Here is a 20,533-nt window from a genome sequence, read left to right on the forward strand (position 1 = left end):
CTCAAGTCATCCTGTAAGTAGCTTCCAGAATGATCTTTAAGAAATCCTGATCATGCGGCTCTCCATTTCCTGTTGAAAAAGATACACTCACTGTGATACATACATACCATTTATGATCTGGCCTTGCTTTTCCACTCTGCCCCATTTTGCCAACTCTGCCTCCCTCACTCAGCACTTTAGCTACCTTTAGTTAAGTACTTGTAGTTAACCAAACATTCATTTTTCTATCAAGCTTCAGGCCTTTGTGCATACTCTTCCTTCTACGTGGAATGTTCTCCCTTGTTAGTCTGGCAAATAGCTACTCTTTTGAGCTTAAAACTAGTGACCTTCTCTGAGACCATCCCAGGCAGGGGCTTTCACGGACCCTTTAAATATGCACTAGTATTCCCAGTGCCTCGCCTGGCTCGCAGGAGACAGCTGGCACTCAACAAATGAAAGTGTCAAAGCCAAAATAAGTGGAATATACTTTTCTACTTAAACTGTAGTTTCAGTCTTCATCCTGAATCTTTTCCCAGGGCTCATGACAAACAACACTGATGAGAACAGGAAGGGAGAGGACAACAGAAGAGACGGTCATCACTAACTGGGAAAGGTGCCCTGGAAATAGATGCCACACACACTGAGCACCAGCCTTGTCCGATGAGTAGCCTCTCCTTGACTGGCTCCAGCACTCACTGCATCACCCCTGGCAGTAGGCCTCAGCAGCTTAGGAGGAAGGGTCCTAAGCTACCTGGGCATTACCACTGTGTTAGGTTCCAGCACAGTTAAATGGAGGCACCAACTGGCAAACCACAGGGGACATCAACTTCACGCCAAATGATAAAACAAAGCTTCAAGATCACTTTAGGCTCAGGCTTAGCTTCAAATAAAGTGATGCATGGACTAGTTTAAAAGAATGTCAGTGGTGTAGCAGCTGACAGACTCAGTTTTTTAAAGCTTGCATTAGTGAGAACCTCTCCAAGAACAAGAGATTATTTATTTGGGGGTAAGTTATCTATGTAATTTAAATATTGTACTCTGCCAACAAATTCCAGTACACATGGGAAACTATTTTTAAATTGTGAATGCAGCCAACTTAAAAGATAGGAACACAGCCTATGGTTTCTTTTTAAATAGAGATAATTACATTTTTAGGAAGTACAACAAATGCACAAACAAATGTTCAAAGCTGTCACTCTCACTTTTTAAAAAATATCCAGATAATCTAAAAATGTGCAATTCTTTAATCTTTGGTTCAAATAATTAACTTTGTATTATGTGGCATAATGTCTGGCCCACAGAATTATTTGTTATGCCTCAATAATTATTAGTTGAATAAATGAATGAATGGTAATATATTCTTCAGAACAATTTTTTTTTAAAGCTGCCATTTATGATGACATTACTCCATAATTACAACATCAAGTGGAGTAGGAAATGGCAACCCACCCCAGTATTCTTGCCTGGAAAATTCCATGAACAGAGGAGCCTGGTGGGCTACAGTCCATGAAGTCATAAAGAGTTGGACACAACTGAGCTACTGAGCAGGCATGCACGCACAACAAGGCTGGCGATGTAATGACATTCCTTTAAGTATAACTAACCTTTAAAATTTCACACTGATGGTCAATACATTGCCAAAGGAATTTCTGGGCATAGAAGCCTTTTAAGTGTTTTCTTTCAGTGTTTGATAGGTGCAGCCTTAAGGAGATGTTCTACGTAAGTCAGATGAGGAATGTGAACAGTTTCACATGGAAAGGAAACGGAGGTATGAAAGTGAAAGTTGCTTAGTCATGTCCAACTCTTTTCGACCCCATGGACTATACAGTCCTTGGAATTCTCCAGACCAGAGTACTGGAGTGGGTAGTCTTTCCCTTCTCCAGGGGATATTCCCAACCCAGGGATCAAACCCAGGTCTCCTGCAATGCAGGCGGATTCTTTACCAGCTGAGCCACAAGGGAAGCCCAAGAATACAGGAGTGGGTAGCCTATCCCTTCTCCAGCAGATCTTCCTGACCCAGGAATTGAGCCAGGGTCTCCAGCATTGCAGGTGGATTCTTTACCAACTAAGCTATCAGAGAAGCCCCAAACTGAGGTATGGCTTACATAATTCCTTAACTGGGAAACCCCTGATTGAGTCTCATTTTAGAAAAAAGAGTTAGCTGATAAATGGAACATATAAAATAGGACTTGAAATTTTCCTATATGCAGTTTCCTCAGGAGAGCTCAGTTTCTGTAAACTGAATCTTACAAAATCAAATGCTAAGTCATTTTTGACACATTCATTCAAACGTGTTCTTAGCACCTTCTATGTGTTTTAGATAACATGTTAGGTTGTAGGCATAAAGAAGGAGGAACAGGCCAAAACTCTGTCCAGTAAAGGGAGACTGGAAAGATCTCTCTAAAAAAGTAATGTCTAGAGTACTTAGTTACAAAGTGAGTGAAGGAGAGCAAAGTCACCAACTAATTTCCAGCAGAGTAGAAGTCATTACAAGCTCCTGATTTTAGTGGGCTGATAAAGAAGCCAAGTGCGCCACATAAAAATATAGTGATAATTCTTCTAGACACTTTGAGATAGACATAAGAAACATGGTGGAAATGTTGAAGGTCTGATTAAAAAAAACTTTCTATCACTTCTTCAGGAAATCATTTTGAATGGCAGATACCCTGCTAAATTCAGCTTGGGGTATTAAGGTATTATAGGTCAGGGTGTTTGGTGATTTCACGTCACCGTCGCCCAGAGGAAAACCATCACTTTGCAAGGGGCAACCTTCCTAAGGACCTGTCGAGTGCACAAAAGCCAATCATGATTTTTGTGCCTGCAGAACACAATACAAATCCACCAAATAACAAATTCTTTAAATCAGTGCTGTCCAGTCAAACTTCCTGTGATGATAAACACGTTCTGTATCCGCATGCTGAATACAGTAATTACTAGCCACATGTGGCTATTGAGCACTGGAAATGTTGTTAGTGACACTGAGGAACTGACTTTTTATCTATATTTTAATGAATTTAATTTTAAATAGCCATCTGTGGCTAGGGGCTACCATACTGTACAGTAAAGCTCTAAAATCTAATAATTAACCCAGTTATAAACAAAATAAACTTTGCTTTTATTTATGTTATGGAGAAAAAAAGGCAGCTGAATTAACCCTGGAGAAGGATCTCTGAGATAAAAAAAACAAATGAATGGTTTGCATAAGTCAGTAGCGTTTTGTAGGAATGGTTGAAGCACAACAGTTCTTGTTGTACCACCGTGGAGAAAGGAAGCTGTCCCAAGGGTGGAGGTCTAGGGGGAGATTCTGAAGTAAGGTAATCAGGGCCTGGGCTTCCCAGGTGACTCAGCGCTAAAGAATCTGCCTGCCAATGCAGGAGACATGGGTTCAATCCCTGGGTCAGGAAGATACCCTGGAGAAGGAAATGGCAACCCACTCTAGTAGTCTTGCCTGGGAAATCCCATGGACAGAGGAGCGTGGTGGGCCACAGTCCATGGGGTCACAAAAGAGTTGGACATGACTTAGTGACTAAACATCAACAACAACAATCAAGGCCTATTCCAGTCCAGTTGTTTTTTGTTGCTGTTGTTGTTTTTTGATTTATTAGTTTTCCGAACTATCTAAGAAATGTGAGAAGTACAGAACAAGTTCAAACCATGTCCCTTTTGTTATTTTTAAGCTTTTTGAGTATAGCAAAGGGGCTCACCCATATATATACATGTATCCATTCTCCCCCAAACTCCCTCCCATCCAGGCTGCCAAATAACACTGAGTAGAGTCCATGTGTTATACAGTAGGTCCTTGTTCGTTATCCACTCTAAGTACAGCATGTGTACGTGTCCATTCCAGACTCCCAAATGACCATTTCCCCCATTCATGCCCACCCTCTGGCAACCCTAAGCTCATTCTCTAAGTCTGTTTCTGTTTTGTAAATAAGTTCATTTGTACCATTTCTTTTCAGATTCCACATATAAGGGATGTGTTGAGATATTTTCCCTTCTCTTCTGCCATGGCCCTCTGTTTTGCCACAACGAGCAGACCTGGGGCACCAGGCCTGCCACAGTCCATCGCTGTTATCTGTCATATCTCCTCTGGCCCCCGCTGGCCACCTCGGGGGTCCTGTCTCCTCACTACGTTTCACTCTATCCGTCATCAGTTGCACAAGCAGCTCACAGCTTTTTGGACTTACATTTTGTTGCTCCATTTAGTCAACATTTCTAATAAACATTTAAGATTATTTCTACTTTATTCTACATTTTCTGGCTAGCACATCAAACACATTGACAAATGAAAGCAGCAGTATATTTTGGGGTAGAAATAAGGGAACTTGACAATTATTAAGCTCTTCTATGAACCAAGCACTTCTTTTGCCATCAGCCCTACAAAGCAGATGCTACTAATTCTCTCATGTCAGATGAGGAAATTGAAGCTCAAGAATGGTAAATAACTGACCCACAGTCATGCAGGCAGGCAGTGATACAGCTGTCATAAGAACCCAAACTTGTCTGATTCCCCCAAACCTATGTTTTTTCCTACTAAGAAAAAAAAAAAAAATAAAGCATAACACTGCTTCCTAAGCCTACTTTTAACAATGCAGTTTTCAGAAATAAATTCCATAACGAAACATTACAGTAATCCTTAACTTCCCTCTGTCAGTTTCTTACATCAGATCATATGTTCTCTGATTCTTTTTTTTTTTTAAAGAAGAAGACTAAGAAAAAATGAAAAAACAAGAAAGAAAGAATGTGTTTGTGGAGTGATTCTAGAATCTTTAAAAGGATGTGAAGTTATTACATTAAGAGGTTTTGTTTCCTTTTGGTCTTAAAACACATAACTTCTTTTTTTTTTTTTTTTAAGCTACCAAGGCATCAAATCCTAAGAAATTACTCCAAGGGATAGTTTAAAACTTCATGCAAATGATTTATTGAAAATATTAAAAAAAGGTACGTTCCAGATGCCACCTAAAATACTGTTCCATTAGGAAAACTAGCAATACCAACACAACAACAACAAAAACCCTACCAGTTTGTAGAACTGATGGAGCCAACTCTATCTATTATTCAGTTATTATTGTACTTACATAGTAAAGCCATGTACCATATCCTATGGAGTCAAGCATTGCCACTTAAGGAAGGCTAGGCAACATTTTATAAGCATCACATGCTTTTAAAAGTAAAGCAACAGGTAGAAAGAAAGTTATTTTTCTGATGGGGCATCTGTAACTTAGTATTTTTGTACTCTAATCAAATCTTTTACAAAAAATGTCTTAAAGTTTGTCTCTCAAAGTGGATGACTTAAAAATGGAAACACTTGCAGCCTTTCAGTATCTTTCAAGAATTTAGTGTTTATACTCATTTTAGTCTAGTAATATAGACAAACTGGGTTCCAATCTTGATTCAGTCCTTACTGGTTCTGTGACTTTGGGTAATGTACTCTGATGTACTTTCTTCATCTGAAAAATGGAGATAATAATTCCCAAGGTTGTTGTGAGGATTAAATGAGTTAATATATGTAAGGCACTTGGCATATTCATGAAAGTAATGCTCTATTTTTCTAAAAATCTATATAACTGAGAAGATAATAAGATAAAATAGTTAACTTTAACTGATGCAGGCTAATGGATATTTTTAAAGAAAAGATTCCATCAGATAACACACAATTAGTAAAAGTTTGCATATATCTACTGAGGACATCATGAAAGAAATTTTGGTGCAGTAAGAATGTCTGAAATGTAATTTCTGATATATACGCTGAGAGTATATAGTAAATAAAAAATAAAATTCTCATTTTTTAATGTTTCATAAAATGTAAAAGAATGGGAAAAGTTCAATAAGCTCTGTGACTATAAAATCTATTCCCACTAGAAGATGGTATCCAAGATGGTTGCTTGGGTAAACTGCAAGGGTGTACTCTCCCCCAACCACAAATCACAGAATACTTTGGGAACTTAGAATGGAAGTCTTCTCCTTATGGAATGTGTTTTCAGCTGCATGTGGATTGTTATGATTTGAGTTTCCCAAAAGGACACAGTAAAGCATTTCTCCTAGTTTTATCTAACCTTTTGGTCTTCTTGCTGCTGCTGCTGCTGCTGCTAAGTCGCCTCAGTCGTGTCCGACTCTGTGCGACCCCATAGACGGCAGCCCACCAGGCTCACCTGTCCCTGGGATTCTCCAGGCAAGAACACTGGAGTGGGTTGCCATTTCCTTCTCCAGTTAAGATGCCCTTATTTCCAAGTACACTAGCTGATCTTAGAATGATTTTTCCTTACAAGAACCTGCTAGAGAAAAAAGACAAAGAAAGGAGGTGAGAAACTAGACAGAAGAATTGGCCAGTAGTCCATAAGAATCTTACTAGTGCCATGCATGTGGCAGTCGAGCTCATGCTACTCATCTCTCCTGACTTCACGGGAGAAGAGGACTAAGAAATCCTTGTCCAGCCCCAAGCTTTGCTTTTCAGAAGGAAGGAAACTCTGTGACACTCAAGGAAGGGAGAAAGTGTGATCAGAAGTCACTGGGCACTCAAGAAAGAAGAGTGAAGATGATTTCAAAGTGGAAGAATCTTTGCATTAACAGGTACATTAGAGATAATTTAGTTCAACCCTGTTTGTAGTGCAGGATTCTCCTTCACTGCATCTCTGAAAGATGATCCCTCAGGCTCTGCCTAAACACCTCCAATAATTGGGATCTTACCTCTTTGAGTCCACCAGCACCAAGTAAGAAATCTGGGATATATTATAGATTCTTTATATCACTCACATCCAGGTAACTACCAAGGTATTTTACCTCTCAAATATCTCTTAAATCTGTCCACTGTTCCCCTTCTCATTATCTTAGTTGAGGCCTTTCTTTCTCATCCTTTTCTGTGGTCCTGCAATAGTACCCAACTACCAGATTTTCTGCTACCAAATAATTCACCTCTAATCCATCCTCACATGGCAGACTGCAGTGGATGTTCTAAAACACAAATCTAGTCATGTCATTCCTCTGTTTAAAACCTTTTAATAATTCAATACCACAAACAGCCAAAACCCAAAAAACCTAGGTTTTAGCCTGAAATGCATGACCTTGTCTAACTCTCCAGTGCACACTTCAGCTACGCTAAATGGCTGTGATGTCCACATGTTCCAAGCTGTTTCACATCTCCTTGCTTTTTGCTCATGTTGCTGCCTCTGGTTGGAACACTCTTCTTTGCCTCTGTCAATGAGCTCAATAAGGAATATCTCCAGGAAGGCATCTTTTGACACCCTCCTCAATGTAATACAAAAAATATTCTGTGTGTATTCTCTATCACTGCACTTATCCTATTATACTGAAGTCATTAACTTATCTCTTTCCCGCCAGGTGAGTCTCTCATGGCAGGGACCATGTTAAACTCTTAGTGCATGACACAGAACTCATAGTAATGTGTTTAATACATGCCTAGTACATATTAAATACATGACTTTTTCAGATGTAAGTTAAAATTTATAACTCCAATTTCCAACTTTCACACCATGAAACAATAAAAATCATCTCGCTAGGGAAATAATGGCATTTGGCTAGTACATAAAAAGGCAAAGTTTAAATACTACTTATATGACATTTGCACTTACCTAAATTGCTGTATGTTGCACTACAGGGATTCAGGTCGATAGGATCTGAAATGTCTTCTTTTTCCTCTTCTCTTTCCAGTTCAGGTAGGTGCAATGCTGGTGTGACTGAAGTGCAGCCCCCGCCATCTTGCTTCACAGCAACAGTTCTTGGATCCCGAGGAGAAAAATCCTCTGTCACTTCGTGGGTCACGTGACTGAAACAGATCAGACCATCACCACACTGGCTTCAAAGGTCTCTACTAAGATTTAGACTTATGGAAGGCACATACTTGCCATAAATGTAAATAACGCCCTATAGTCACAGCAATGGGTTATAAGCCCCAACATACTTATCTGAAGATAAGGCAGTCTTTTACGCAGGCTGATATGTCTATCTATCCTGATTCATACTAACTGAGAATTCAGCTTGGTGGGGGAGGTATAGTAGGCTCAGAGGGAAGTTTGAGAATAACAGGTAAGGAAGGGAACTTCTTGTACATAGGAGGTTAGCAATAATGGGGATAGAGGGAAATGAATGCTTAACTAGTTGAAGACAAATATACTCAAGTATTTAAGAAAGTATTTAACATATTTACTATGTTTACCATACTATAGTACTGTCATCCCTTGGTATGTATCTTCAGGGGACGGGTTCTAGGACTCTCCACAGGAAATCAAAACCCACAGATGCTCAAGTCCTTTATATAACATGGCTGCAGTATTTGTATTATATACAAATACACCATTCCATATATATTAAATCACCCCACGATTACTTCCAATACCCAATACAATGTAAATGTGATGCAAATAGCTGTAAAGACAATGCAAATGCCATGTAAATAGTTACCAGTGCATGGCAAAATCAATTTTTGATTTTTGGAAATTTCTGAAATTTTTTCCCTGTAATATTTTCAAACCTGTAGTTGGTTGAATCCACGAATATGGAACACACAAATTAATAGGGTGGACTGTGCTATAATACTATAACAAATATGAAATACTTTATAGTATTTATTTTATTCCACACTAAAGTATTTGTGAAACTATTTAGTAAAGGATCAGGAATAAAGCTGAGATTTAAATAAGGAAGTTAAGCAATTATATTCTGTAAACTGAGGCCAGGAAGCCTTTTTGCCAGGAGGACACTGATGCATCAGCCTTTGCCTGTATGCATGCAGCAGGCAAGGCAAATGGAAAAGAAAGGTCTGTTCTCTAGCTCTTGTCTACTAACATGAATCTGAAGCGTGCCACTGGCCACATACCAGAGGATGGTCATCTATAATGCTTTTTGTTTCTCCAATCTTGTTTCTCTGCTGCTTGCTCATTCGCTTATAGCTAGCTCTTCTAGTCTTCCCCACATCCTAGCCTATCCGAACTGTCAACTCTGTTGCTATAAAGTACAAGGGGATGGAATGGTTATTAAATGCTGGTGGAGAAAACTGTCCTAGTTAGAAAATCTCATTGGGCTGGTCAATGGAACAAATTCAAAATCAGGCACATTTAATAGTTTCTGGTTCTACTAAAAGTATTCTTAGACTGTCACATACTCCCCAGCTTTTCTTCCTGTTTTTTCTTTTTAATGGGCAAAGAGAAAGAAAGAAAGGACATATCTTATACTCTGTTACATGTTATTTCTGGAATTTCAAATGGCAGTGAGTCATGGTGACATTTACAAGTTTCTTTAAAAGAGGTACTTGGTTTGATCATGTGTCATTAGAACATATATCACCTATGGACTTGAAGGAGTAGAGATGAAGGAAGAGCACTTTCTTGTTAATCTTTCATTATGGAAATTATGCATATACAGGAAAATAAGCCTTTAAGTCTACCGGATAAATTGTGTGTGGTCACTCAGTCATGTCTGACTCTTTGCAACCTCATGGACTGCAGCTTGCCAGGCTCCTCTGTTCAGTGATCTTCCTGGCAAGAATTCTGGAGTGGGTTGCCATTTCCTTTTCCAGGGAAGTCTGCTGGATATACAACTTCAAAAGTACTCTTCCAAAGCTGGCAGACATAGAGGTCTCTCTATCCTGCGAGTAAGCAATGAGTGGGAGGTACCATTATGGGATCTGGCTCCTGGAGATGGGGTGAGGTGGGAAGACTTTGGTTCACTAACAGCTAACAGGAGGGTGCATGTAAAGAGGAGCTAAATGGTAAAGCATGCTGCCTCTTATTAACCTAATGGGCTGCCATAGGTTATCAACCCAAAACAAAGCCAGTATGGAGCATACTATGGAGAGTCATAAAATCAAGATGGCAAGGGGGCTCTATTTGCATACATTAGTGAAGAAAAGCAAAGTGACACTTCTGAGTCACTCTCAGATGTCACTTGGTGGTGGTGGTTTAGTTGCTAAGTCGTGTCCGACTCTTGTGACCCCATGGACTGTATAGCCTGTCAGGCTCCTCTATCCATTGGATTCTCCAGGAAAGAAAACTGGAGTGGGTTGCCATTTCCTTCTCCAGATGTCACTGAGTATCAAGATTGTAGGTCACTGAGTAGTTATCAACACACTTCAGGAGGGGGGAAATGATCTCTGGGCAACAGTTAATATAAGCCATTTTTAACTTCAAAGCGATAAAATGATTAAAATATATCATCCCCCTTTAACAGGAAAAACATTAAACCTCCAGACACTCTCTTCTTACTCTAGAGTCAACTTGAGAGCTTTCTAGAAAGGTGTTTTTAGGTTCCTAATCTCTGCAGCCTTGCTCTTGCCTTTTTTCTTTCTTTCCCCAATCTCTCTTTTCCATTTGTCAAGAATGACTGGTGAAGCCCAGTTAAAAAGCCACGACTCCACCTTTGCTTGTCTATTTTCCTCCCAGGGAATGGGCTATTTCTATTAAGCCTATTGTAAAAACTACAAGAGTTACTGCTATTAAACCATGAGGAATTCCCTGGGCCTGTTTCCACATACATGAAACATGGCTCTGTACTCAAAAAGGGTTCTCAAAACACAATACAGATGCTAAAAAGCAAGAAATATTAAAGACTCACCCACTGTACTCACTCATACAACTCCCCATTAAAGGAAATTCTACAGGGCCTTCTTCAGTCTGTTAATCATGTTCTGAAGCTCTGATGAACCATAGCTCCCACTGAGTTCTGGAGGACTACAAGTTGGGCAAGATATAAGAGGCTCGAATTCTGCACCTTAATATAATCCATTGCACTTTGACCTTTACCTTAGGGGTTTGGTCTGGGAAATGAGCCAAATTACCTTCAGGAAGCTAAGCAAAGTGAACACTAGTTTTATTAACTCTTTGAGAACTTGAGCAGCACAACCTATATTCTACACAAAGGTCAGTTTTCACAAGCACATTTTAAATAAGTGCACTGGTATATTAAATCACCAATTAAATCAACTGTCAACTATAAAGAATTGTGCAAGGAGCTGGTGAAAGTTAAATCACATAGATTTAGAAATGGATGTTAAGACATTTAATCTACATCTACAGTGAGAACAGTGTCTAAGAGGAAGAATTTTAAAAATGCATCAATGATACGTCATGTCTTGATGCTTGACAAAAATGGTAAAAGAGAGAAAAAAAGGGAAAGGGAGAGTTTTGAGAGTTCAAGCTTAGATGTGATAACATGCTGTGACTAAAAAATGAAAAGAATCAAGAACAGCATTAGAGGAGGTGATTCAGTCACTATGTGTGCGCACGTGTGCTAAGTCACGTCATTTGTGTTTGACTCTTTACGACTCTATGGACTGTAGCCCGCCAGGCTCCCCTATCCATGGGATTTTCCAGGCAAGAATCCTGGAGTCAGTCACTATGTATAAATGGACAAATTGTTCAGCAAGAAAAAAGGAAGTAAAATTTTATACTTAATTTATCTTAGGCACATTAATGTTATAAGGGAATATAATTTTTGACCATTGATTTTTTAAATGTTTCAAATTTAGATATAAAATCAGGAAACCCTTGAAAATAGTAATATGATGCTTTTCGAATACAGGTTTTTTTCTCCCAACAAAGTGGTTCACCACTGACATTTCACTGGGAAATGTTCAATGTAATGGAGAAAATACCAGAACAGGAATCGGAGAACCCAGGTTCTGTTTCCCTATTACTTTGATCTGTGTAAACCAGATGCTAACATCAGGAGGGAGATAAAGAAAAAAATGAAAATTTCCCCCATTTCATCCATGAGATAGACGGTAAAAAAATTCTTTAAAATGATATCATAAGAAATCTACTAGGATTTCTAATAGAGTATATCTTAGTATGTCTTGAAAGTAGCAAATAATGATGAAGGTAACTAGATTTTTTTCAGGATGAGTACAAGTTGATATTCATTATTATAAAACAGAAATATTACCTGATCAATGGCCCACAGAAAGGAAGTTAAGGCTTTCCTATTCCTGCTATTTAAATTCCTGTTGAAAATCCCTAGCTCTCTAATGCAACAGAGGGTGTCTGCAGTAACTGTGGTGTTGACATCTAGACCCTTGATCACCAGGCTGGGTCAAACCCTGCCTCTGCCTGCTCTTTTACTGGACCCTCAGCATTTGTTTCACTTTCAGGATGGAAGATAACACACATTTCCTTGTACCTCAAACTCTGACCAACTTTTCAATAATGACTAGTTTTCAACTGAGATTTGGTAATGTCTGGATATAGTCACTTTGTTTATTTAACTTATATGCAGAATACATCATGTGAAATGCTGGGCTGGATGACTCACAAGCTGGAATCAAGATTGCCAGCAGAAATATCAACAATTTCAGATACGCAGATGATACCACTCTCATGGCAGAAAGTAAAGAGGAACTAAAGAGTCTCTTGATGAGGGTGAAAGATGAGAGTGAAAAAACTGGCTTAAAACTCAACATGCTGACTAAGATCATGGCATCCAGTCCCAATATTTCATTGCAAATAGATGGGGAAAAAGTAGAAGCAGTGACAGATTTTATTTTCTTGGGCTCCAAAATTACTGCAGCCATGAAATTAAAAGATGCTTGCTCCTTGGAAGAAAAGCTATGACAAGCCTAGATAGTGTATTAAAAAGCAGAGACATCACTTTGCCGACAAAGATCCATCTAGTCAAAGCTATGGTTTTTCCAGTAGTCATGTATGGATGTGAGAGTTGGACTGTGAAGAAGGCTGAGCGCCGAAGAATTGATGCTTTTGAACTGTGGTGTTGGAGAAGACTCTTGAGAGACCCCTGGACTGCAAGGAGATCCAACCAGTCCATTCTGAAGGAGATCAGCCCTGGGATTTCTTTGGAAGGACTGATGTTAAAGCTGAAACTCCAGTACACATGAGGTGTCATGTGAAGAGTTGACTCATTGGAAAAGACTCTGATGCTGGGAGGGATTGGGGGCAGGAGGAGAAGGGGATGACAGAGGATGAGATGGCTGGATAGCATCACTGACTCAATGGACATGAATTTGAGCAAACTCTGGGAGATAGTGAAGGACAGGGAAGCCTGGTGTGCTGCAGTCCATGGGGTTGTAGAGTCTGACAGGACTGAGCTCCTGAACAGCAATAACAATGTCTGACCTGACACTTAAAAAAATCATGTTGCAATCTCCACAAAGACACATCTCACTTTCTCAAAGTGGAGGATGAACTTAAAGTGTTCAAAGGAAATGGTAACATTGTTACAGATTTGTCTGTAATACAAATGAATCCCTTGGTAAGGGATTCATCAGTCTGCAATATTCATACATAATTCAAAGCTGCAGAAGCAATCTCCTGCGGGAAGCTCACTTGGCTTACCCAGGTGGTAGGATTAATCATTACACCATCAGATGAAATAATCCTTTTTTTTTTTTCCCCGGCAAGTTTGTTCAAGACAGATTTTTGTAGAAATTCTGTTAATGTCTGAATATACTTTTTAAAAAGGCAAATCAAATGGCACATTAGAACAGATTAAAGGCCTTTATATATCCAAGTATTTCCACAATTTCGGTTCAACTTTATCTTCAAATTCAACCACCTTCATTCAGCTTCAGAAGGGACAGTAAATGAAATCAGATTTCTGTAGAGACCATCTGCCTTTTGGGGCAAATGGTATCCTCGATTCCCATTTGCCAGCTCTCTTCAGTAGCTGTATCTGTCTTTAGTTGCCCAAGACAGCCAATAAGGAAATGTGTGATTTTTACAACCTCTTTATACCCCTAAAAATCAGATCAAAGCACATCAGAAACAGCATTTTGTAGTTTTACTACTGGTTTCCAAAGCTGCTTATTTCTGGAGTTGCTGGGGATGATGGACCTTTGCAGAAATGGGAAGTGAATCGACACGAGGAGGAAAGTTTAAAGTTATTGAATCCCATACTCTTTATCTATTGAAAGAGGTGGGGGGGACTCCATTTCTTCCTGTCTTTCTACCTCTAGGACCCCCCACCAATATGACATTTCTCAATCTTATCTTAGTTTTCAGGTCACCAACTTGATTTTGCTACACTTCCCAATTACTGGCATTCTCAGGTAGAAAAGTGTTGTATCCATTGATCACTATCTTAGTGTCTCCAATTTTCTACTAAGCCTTCTGTAGTCTTTAACTGAAAAACTTCAAACTTCTTATCTTGAACTGAGATTAACCTTTAACTGAGATCTGATGAATTCTTGCTAATATGTCCAACCTAGTCTGGTCAGACGAAGGTAACTCCTGGTGTGAATAAAGTGGCTAGATCTTGGGATGGGGAAGACTGGCAGCCATGTGCAAGGTCTTAAATAGACTCTAATTTCCAGACACTGCACAGTTTCACCTTTTTTTTCCTTTAACAAATGTGAATAGCAAATTAAAAGTGTCTTCAAGGCACCAGACTGTAAGACAGCAAAGTAGATAAGAACATAGGCCACAGTACATCACTGTCACCTTCATAATAGTAAGAAAAATTACAGTTTTAAATTCCTATGAAATACAAAGTCAGAATGGCACCTGTACAAATTAACGGAAGAGAGAAATTAATCTCAGAAGAGCATAATAAAATAGGGCTGCCTTTCTCAACAACAGAGGTGTGGTAGGAGCTTTGCAGCATCACCATTTGGCCTTAGCTCACTTCTAAAGAAGGGGGTTGGATATTGATGTTTGTTTCCTGGGGAGGCAAAGTGTTAGAAGAAAATATCCACAGGCCCCTCAACAGGACTAACCGAAGGAGGATATGGAACAGTCATCTTTGGGTCCTGGACTTTTCCCACATGCTCAGAAGCACTGCAGAAGCAAGTCACTGTACATTTTCCCAATTTCCTCTTATCTCCCTCAACTGCCCATTTGCCCTTTGAGTCGGAGGAGTGAGATGATTATGTACCCTACACTCTCCAGAACACAGCTGGCTCACTAGCAGGATGGATGTCGGGAGGGAAAGGGAACCAGCACTTCTCGGGCCCTACTCCAACGCTACACAGCACAAGCTGCACACTTTTCAGTTTAACTCACAGGAACACCTCAAGAGGTAAAAGTGATTATTTCTCACTTTACACATGGGGAAACTGAGATTGAAAAAAGTGAAATGAACTGTCTTGGGATAGGGTAGAGAGTTGGACATGACTTAGCGACTTAACACCACCACCAAAATGGTTATGTGTGCACTCAGGTGACAGAGTCAGGATCTGAATTCAATACTATGCAACTCTAACGTGTTCTTGCTACCATACTGGTACTAGTAGGTAAGCCTGGTGCACTGTGAAGATTCAACAATAAATGCTTGATTATGAAGAGATAAAAGGGTTTTGAAGAGAAAGAAGCTATCATTGAAACGTGGGGTGTTAATGATTACAGCTGCGTTCTTTTGAAACATTCTAAACAAAGTTATTATTTACATGGCAAAAAGATTTTTTTTAATGGGAGCTGTTCTAGTGTGTGAAAGACTGTGTTTATAGATATTTGGCTTCCTAATATTAACCCCTACCACTAATGTCTACACCTGCTGACTGCTAGATACTGTGGGCTTAAAATGTGTATCTCCTACAGTAATCCTTTGAGTAAGAGTTGTTATTCTCAAAACAGCGAATGATAAGAGCAGCCAAAACTTACACAGTACTTACTATGTCCCTATCTAAGCCATGTTTCTCAAAGTGGCACTGCTGATATTCTGTCCAAATAGTTCTTTGTAGTGGAGGGCTGTCCTATGCATAGTAGGGTCACACTAACATCTCTTACCCTCTCTCTATCCCGTAGGTATTGGAGTCACTCTCTGCTTCCCCAGTTGTGACAACCAAATAGTCTCCACATATTGCCAAATGTACTCCGGGGATATAAAAATCCCTTCCCTTGCCCTCCTTTCTAACACTTAACATCAATCCTTTTAAGTCATACAGGTGATTATTTCTGTTTTACAAATGAAGAAATATTAAGCCAAGAGTGATTTAGTTATCTGCCTCAGATAACACAGCTAGCACCTGGTGGAGCTGAGGTTCAAACCTGACACTTCATCTCTAGTCTGTGCTCTAAACAAATTCTGCCTCTCAGTTTACAAATGAGGAAACTAAGAAGCAGAGCTCAAGTAACTTGTCCCAGATCCAAATGACAGAGCTAATAAGTGGTGAAAAATGGAAGTGAAAATCGCTCAGTCGTGTCTGACTTTTGACCCCATGGACTGTAGCCTGCCAGGCTCCTCTGTCCATGGGGATTCTCCAGGCAAGAACACTGGGTTACCCTTTCCTTCTCCAGGGGATCTTTGCGACCCAGGGATGGAACCCACATCTCCAGTGGGTTCTTTACCACTGAGCCACCAGGGAATTAGTGGTGAAAGCAGGATTCAAATCCAGGTCTGAGTAACTTCAAAGCCTATGTTCTAACATACTATGCCGATTGTTATTAACATGCCTAAGAACTGGTTGTTAAAGATGTAGATTTTCGGCCTCCCACGAGTTGGACTGTGAAGAAGGCTGAGCGCCGAAGAATTGATGCTTTTGAACTGTGGTGTTGGAGAAGACTCTTGAGAGTCCCTTGGACTGCAAGGAGATCCAACCAGTCCATTCTGAAGGAGATCAGCCCTGGGATTTCTTTGGAGGGAATGATGCTGAAGCTGAAACTCCAGTACTCTGGCCACCTCATGCGAAGAGTTGACTCATTGGTAAAGATTCTGATGCTGGGAGGGATTGGGGGCAGGAGGAGAAGGGGACGACAGAGGATGAGATGGCTGGATGGCATCACTGACTCGATGGACGTGAGTCTGAGTGAACTCCGGGAGTTGGTGATGGACAGGGAGGCCTGGCGTGCTGCAGTTCATGGGGTTGCAAAGAGTCGGACATGACTGAGCGACTGAACTGAACTGAACTGAACCACAAGGGACCAATTTTACAGCTCTGGGGTTTGACCCAGAAATCTGCATTTATACAAACACCCCACATGATTCTGAGCAGTTGGTCCTAGGGCCACAATTTGAGAAGCTGTTTTTCACTGCCTCTCTCTCTGCAGAGAGGATCAGGAAATTAAGTATAAATGGAGTGAAATGTAAGAAGTGAGGAGGAAAATTTTTAGTAAAGGAGCATCATTGCTCAGAAGTGATATGGCTGAACAGGGGAAATAAAATAATTTAAGTAGTCACAGGTGAGAGATTCATAACAGGCTATTAAAAAAGGGAGGGAGTGCTTTGGGACCAATCCTTACCTTTTGAGGTTTATTCTTAGAGTACAATTATACAAATTTGCAACATGTTAGGAAATGAGGATATGGTCTAGTATGACATTTCTGATTTTTATTAGAAGGCCTGGTTGGCTGAAGACCACTCTGAAAACAGGAAATGGCATCTGTGACACCAGCAGTAAGTCAAGTCTCCCAACATGCAGCACTATCTCAGTTCTTCACATTAACAGAGGTAAAAACAAAAACAGAAACAGAGGTCAGAGGTGAACACAAAAGCCAGGCCCCTTTGGCTGAAAAAGCTGCTCCCAGACAGACCACAGCACCTGTACTTTCTATTCACCCTGCAGGGCACTCTTCTTAAAATCTCTCTTTCATTCTGCTATTCCTCTGTTCTACATCAGCCATAGGTCCTGTGGTCAGGTGTTGCGGTCAGGTCCAGACCACCTGTAGGACTTCAAAGCCCTTCACTATGAGGTTGCAACATATGTTTTCATCTTTATTTCAAACTTTCTGAGACCCAATCCTTCAACTTCAGACAATGTATTGACATCGTACATTGGACACACCATATTCTTTATCTCTGTGTACCTGCTTTCCCCTCTTAGAGCTGCCTCCCTTCTTCTTTCCATCTATTCCAAACTCAGCCAGTCATTGAGACTATTCAAATCTCAATTACCCATGATGTCTTATTGTCCATGAGGACCCTTCCTTCCATGAACACCTATGGCAGATGTTATAAACTGCTTGTATCTCCTCCAAATTCATATGTGAAAACCCTAAACCTTGGTGTGGCTGCAGTTTGAGATGAGAGCCTCTAAGGAAATAATTAATATTAAATGAGGTCATAAGGATAGGGTACCCTAACCCTGTTAGAGAGGCTTTGTGTCCTTTTAAGAAGAGGCACCAGAGAGTTTGGTTTCTCTCTCTGTACCTATTAAGGAGGAAAGGGAGGACACAGTGAGAAAGTAGTCATCAAGTCAGAAAGAGAGCCCTCACCAGAAACCAAATCAGCTAGAACCTTAATCTTGGACTCCTGGCCTCTAGAACTGTGAGAAAATAAATCTTTGCTGTTTAAGTTAACTGTCTGTGGGGTGTTGTTATGGAGCCCAAGCTAAGGCAGCAAGGACTGAGGATCCCAGAAAGCACTCAGTAAATGGGTGTTAAATAAACCCAATCAGCTGAGGTCTGGGCAGCAAGGCACCAGAGAATGGCACCAGGATCTGTATCCACACGGCTCCCAGAAAAATTTCTGCCAGTATCACTATGGAGGACAGGACTGGGACAGGTTCCAGCGAGGAGCATCCAAAGGGAGGGGGTTCCTCTCCACAGTTTGGAAGGCAGAGGAACAGGGTATCTTCCCTGGTGAAGAATGGAGCTTCTCCATGCACCAGCAGCACGAAAAGGCCAGTGGCTGATTCCTGATGCTGTTTCACTCCATGATAACTAGGAGTTGCTCTGGGGAGCTGATCAGCGTGCTCCACTATCATCACTTTGCCTTTTTTCAGGCAAGTCCTTCATCCTGCTACTAACAAATCACCATTATAAAGGCACCATATGAGGATAAACTGCTTGTCCTGGAATTAAACCTTTAAATATCACCTGATGACTCTAATCAATACTCGACTGCAGTTATATTAAGTAATCACTGACTGAAAACTGGCCTAGAGGTCCGAATAAAGGCCGAGAAATTAGAAACTCAGATTTAATTTCAGCTCTGCCACCGGTGCTAGTCTGTCCCTGTCTCCCATTATTCATCTATAAAATGGGTGTAGTGACATTTACAGGAGTATATATTAACTGGGAAATTCACATGAAGAGCTCTGAAGACAGTGAACAACTGTGCCAATGTTCAGTACTCCAAGACTGCTTGAAGTCAGTGCATCAGTACACCTCACTGTGGCCCTCAGTGGTCACAGCATGCCTTCCTGCACTCAGGCTGACTTTATAAAGGACATGATAGACTCCAACAGACTCAATAACCACCCAAAGAGTGCACAAAAGGTACTCAGAGGCCAAAAATCTCTGAAGTCAGTCTGGCTCTGCCACCTTGCAGGGTAGTCCTGGGACTATCAATGAGCCTCTCTGTTTTCAGTTTCCAATAACATAGGAAGAGTGCACTGTCAGAGATACTGGGACAACTGAGATAACATGAATGAAAATTGAGAATTATATAATAAGATACTGGTATTTGACTTCAGATTCATTAGGCGAACAAGGAAACAAAGCTGACCTGACAAACAGGGGAATTCTCAGTTTGAGTCTTCACTTTGGACAACATTCATTATGAGACTCAAAACAAGTCAATTTAATTCTCTGGATTTTTAATCACCTCCCCAAAGGGAAAGGAACATAAAGCTCTCTGAAGACCACCCCACAACCATCTTGTATCATTCTTTGATTACAATAAAATGAGATATTCATCCATTTTCTCTAAAAGAGGATTATTGAAAAATTCAATAGTAAGGACTTCATGAACTCATTTAAACTTCAGGAACAATAGGTCAGCAAATGCAGATGTGATTTTTATAAATGCTGATAGTTCAGAAGTTTCTTTGGAGCAAAGAACATGATCAGGAGAACAAGCAATTACTTTCAGCTTCTGTCTCCAGTTTTTTTCTTTATGAGAAATAGGAACTTGGTCTTCAAGGCCAGTTTGGTCCTAAGCAGGAAAAGATGACTTTGACAAGTTCTCTTAGCAAAGAGAAGAGATAATGGAAATTAAGACATAACTGGAACACACCTGAAACTAATACAATGTAAATCAACTATTCTTCAATTTAAAAAAGTGTTTTAAATTTTTAAAAAAAAAAGATTGCCCATATCAAAAGAGAGAGAGAGATAACTGGAGCATAAACATAAAAAAAAAAAAAAAAATCAAGCTTCTAGCTGAACTTTCCAGAGAAGGACATCACATTGTATCATAATCTAGGAAGTATTTGAACTTCTCTGTCCATACTCCATGTGCATACACATATGTATATTAAGAGACTCAGACCCTGGTTACTTTAGTGAGCAGCAAACATGTCTAGCATTTGGCCAGAATGGCCAACAGGCCACCAGCATGCCTGATGACTACAGACAAATCAGATATTATAGTTTAGTCCAGGGGTCAGAAAAGTTTGCTATGAAGGGTCAAATAGTAAATAGTTTAGACTTTACAGTCCATGTGTGCCTTTTGCAACTATTCAACCCTGCTTTTGGAGAAGGAAATGGCAACCCACTCTAGTATTCTTGCCTAGAAAATTCCATGGACAAAGGAGCCTGGCGAGCTACACAGTGCATGGGGTTGCAAAGAGTCGGATATGACTGAGCAGCTAACACACACACACACACACACACACACACACCCCTGCTATTATGGTACGAAAGCAGCTGTAGATATGTAAAAAAATGAGTGTGGCTGTTTTTCAATCAAAGTTCATTTATAGAAACAGAAGGTT

At 40.2% G+C, this 20,533-nt stretch overlaps 1 protein-coding gene across 21 annotated transcripts in view; it reads right to left on the reverse strand.

Annotated features, from left to right (window-relative positions):
- Nucleotides 1-20,533, reverse strand: part of PEAK1 (pseudopodium enriched atypical kinase 1) — a 315,210-nt gene that overhangs the window by 38,723 nt on the left and 255,954 nt on the right. For all 21 annotated transcript variants that reach the window (XM_070775350.1, XM_070775352.1, XM_070775332.1 and 18 more), the window contains one exon: nucleotides 7,569-7,762. In XM_070775350.1, coding sequence (XP_070631451.1) covers nucleotides 7,569-7,762 — 194 coding nt within the window. The remainder of the gene's footprint in view (nucleotides 1-7,568; nucleotides 7,763-20,533) is intronic.

The sequence above is a fragment of the Bos indicus genome, chromosome 21 (genome assembly GCF_029378745.1).
Source record: "Bos indicus isolate NIAB-ARS_2022 breed Sahiwal x Tharparkar chromosome 21, NIAB-ARS_B.indTharparkar_mat_pri_1.0, whole genome shotgun sequence".
NCBI classification, from domain to species: domain Eukaryota; kingdom Metazoa; phylum Chordata; class Mammalia; order Artiodactyla; family Bovidae; genus Bos; species Bos indicus.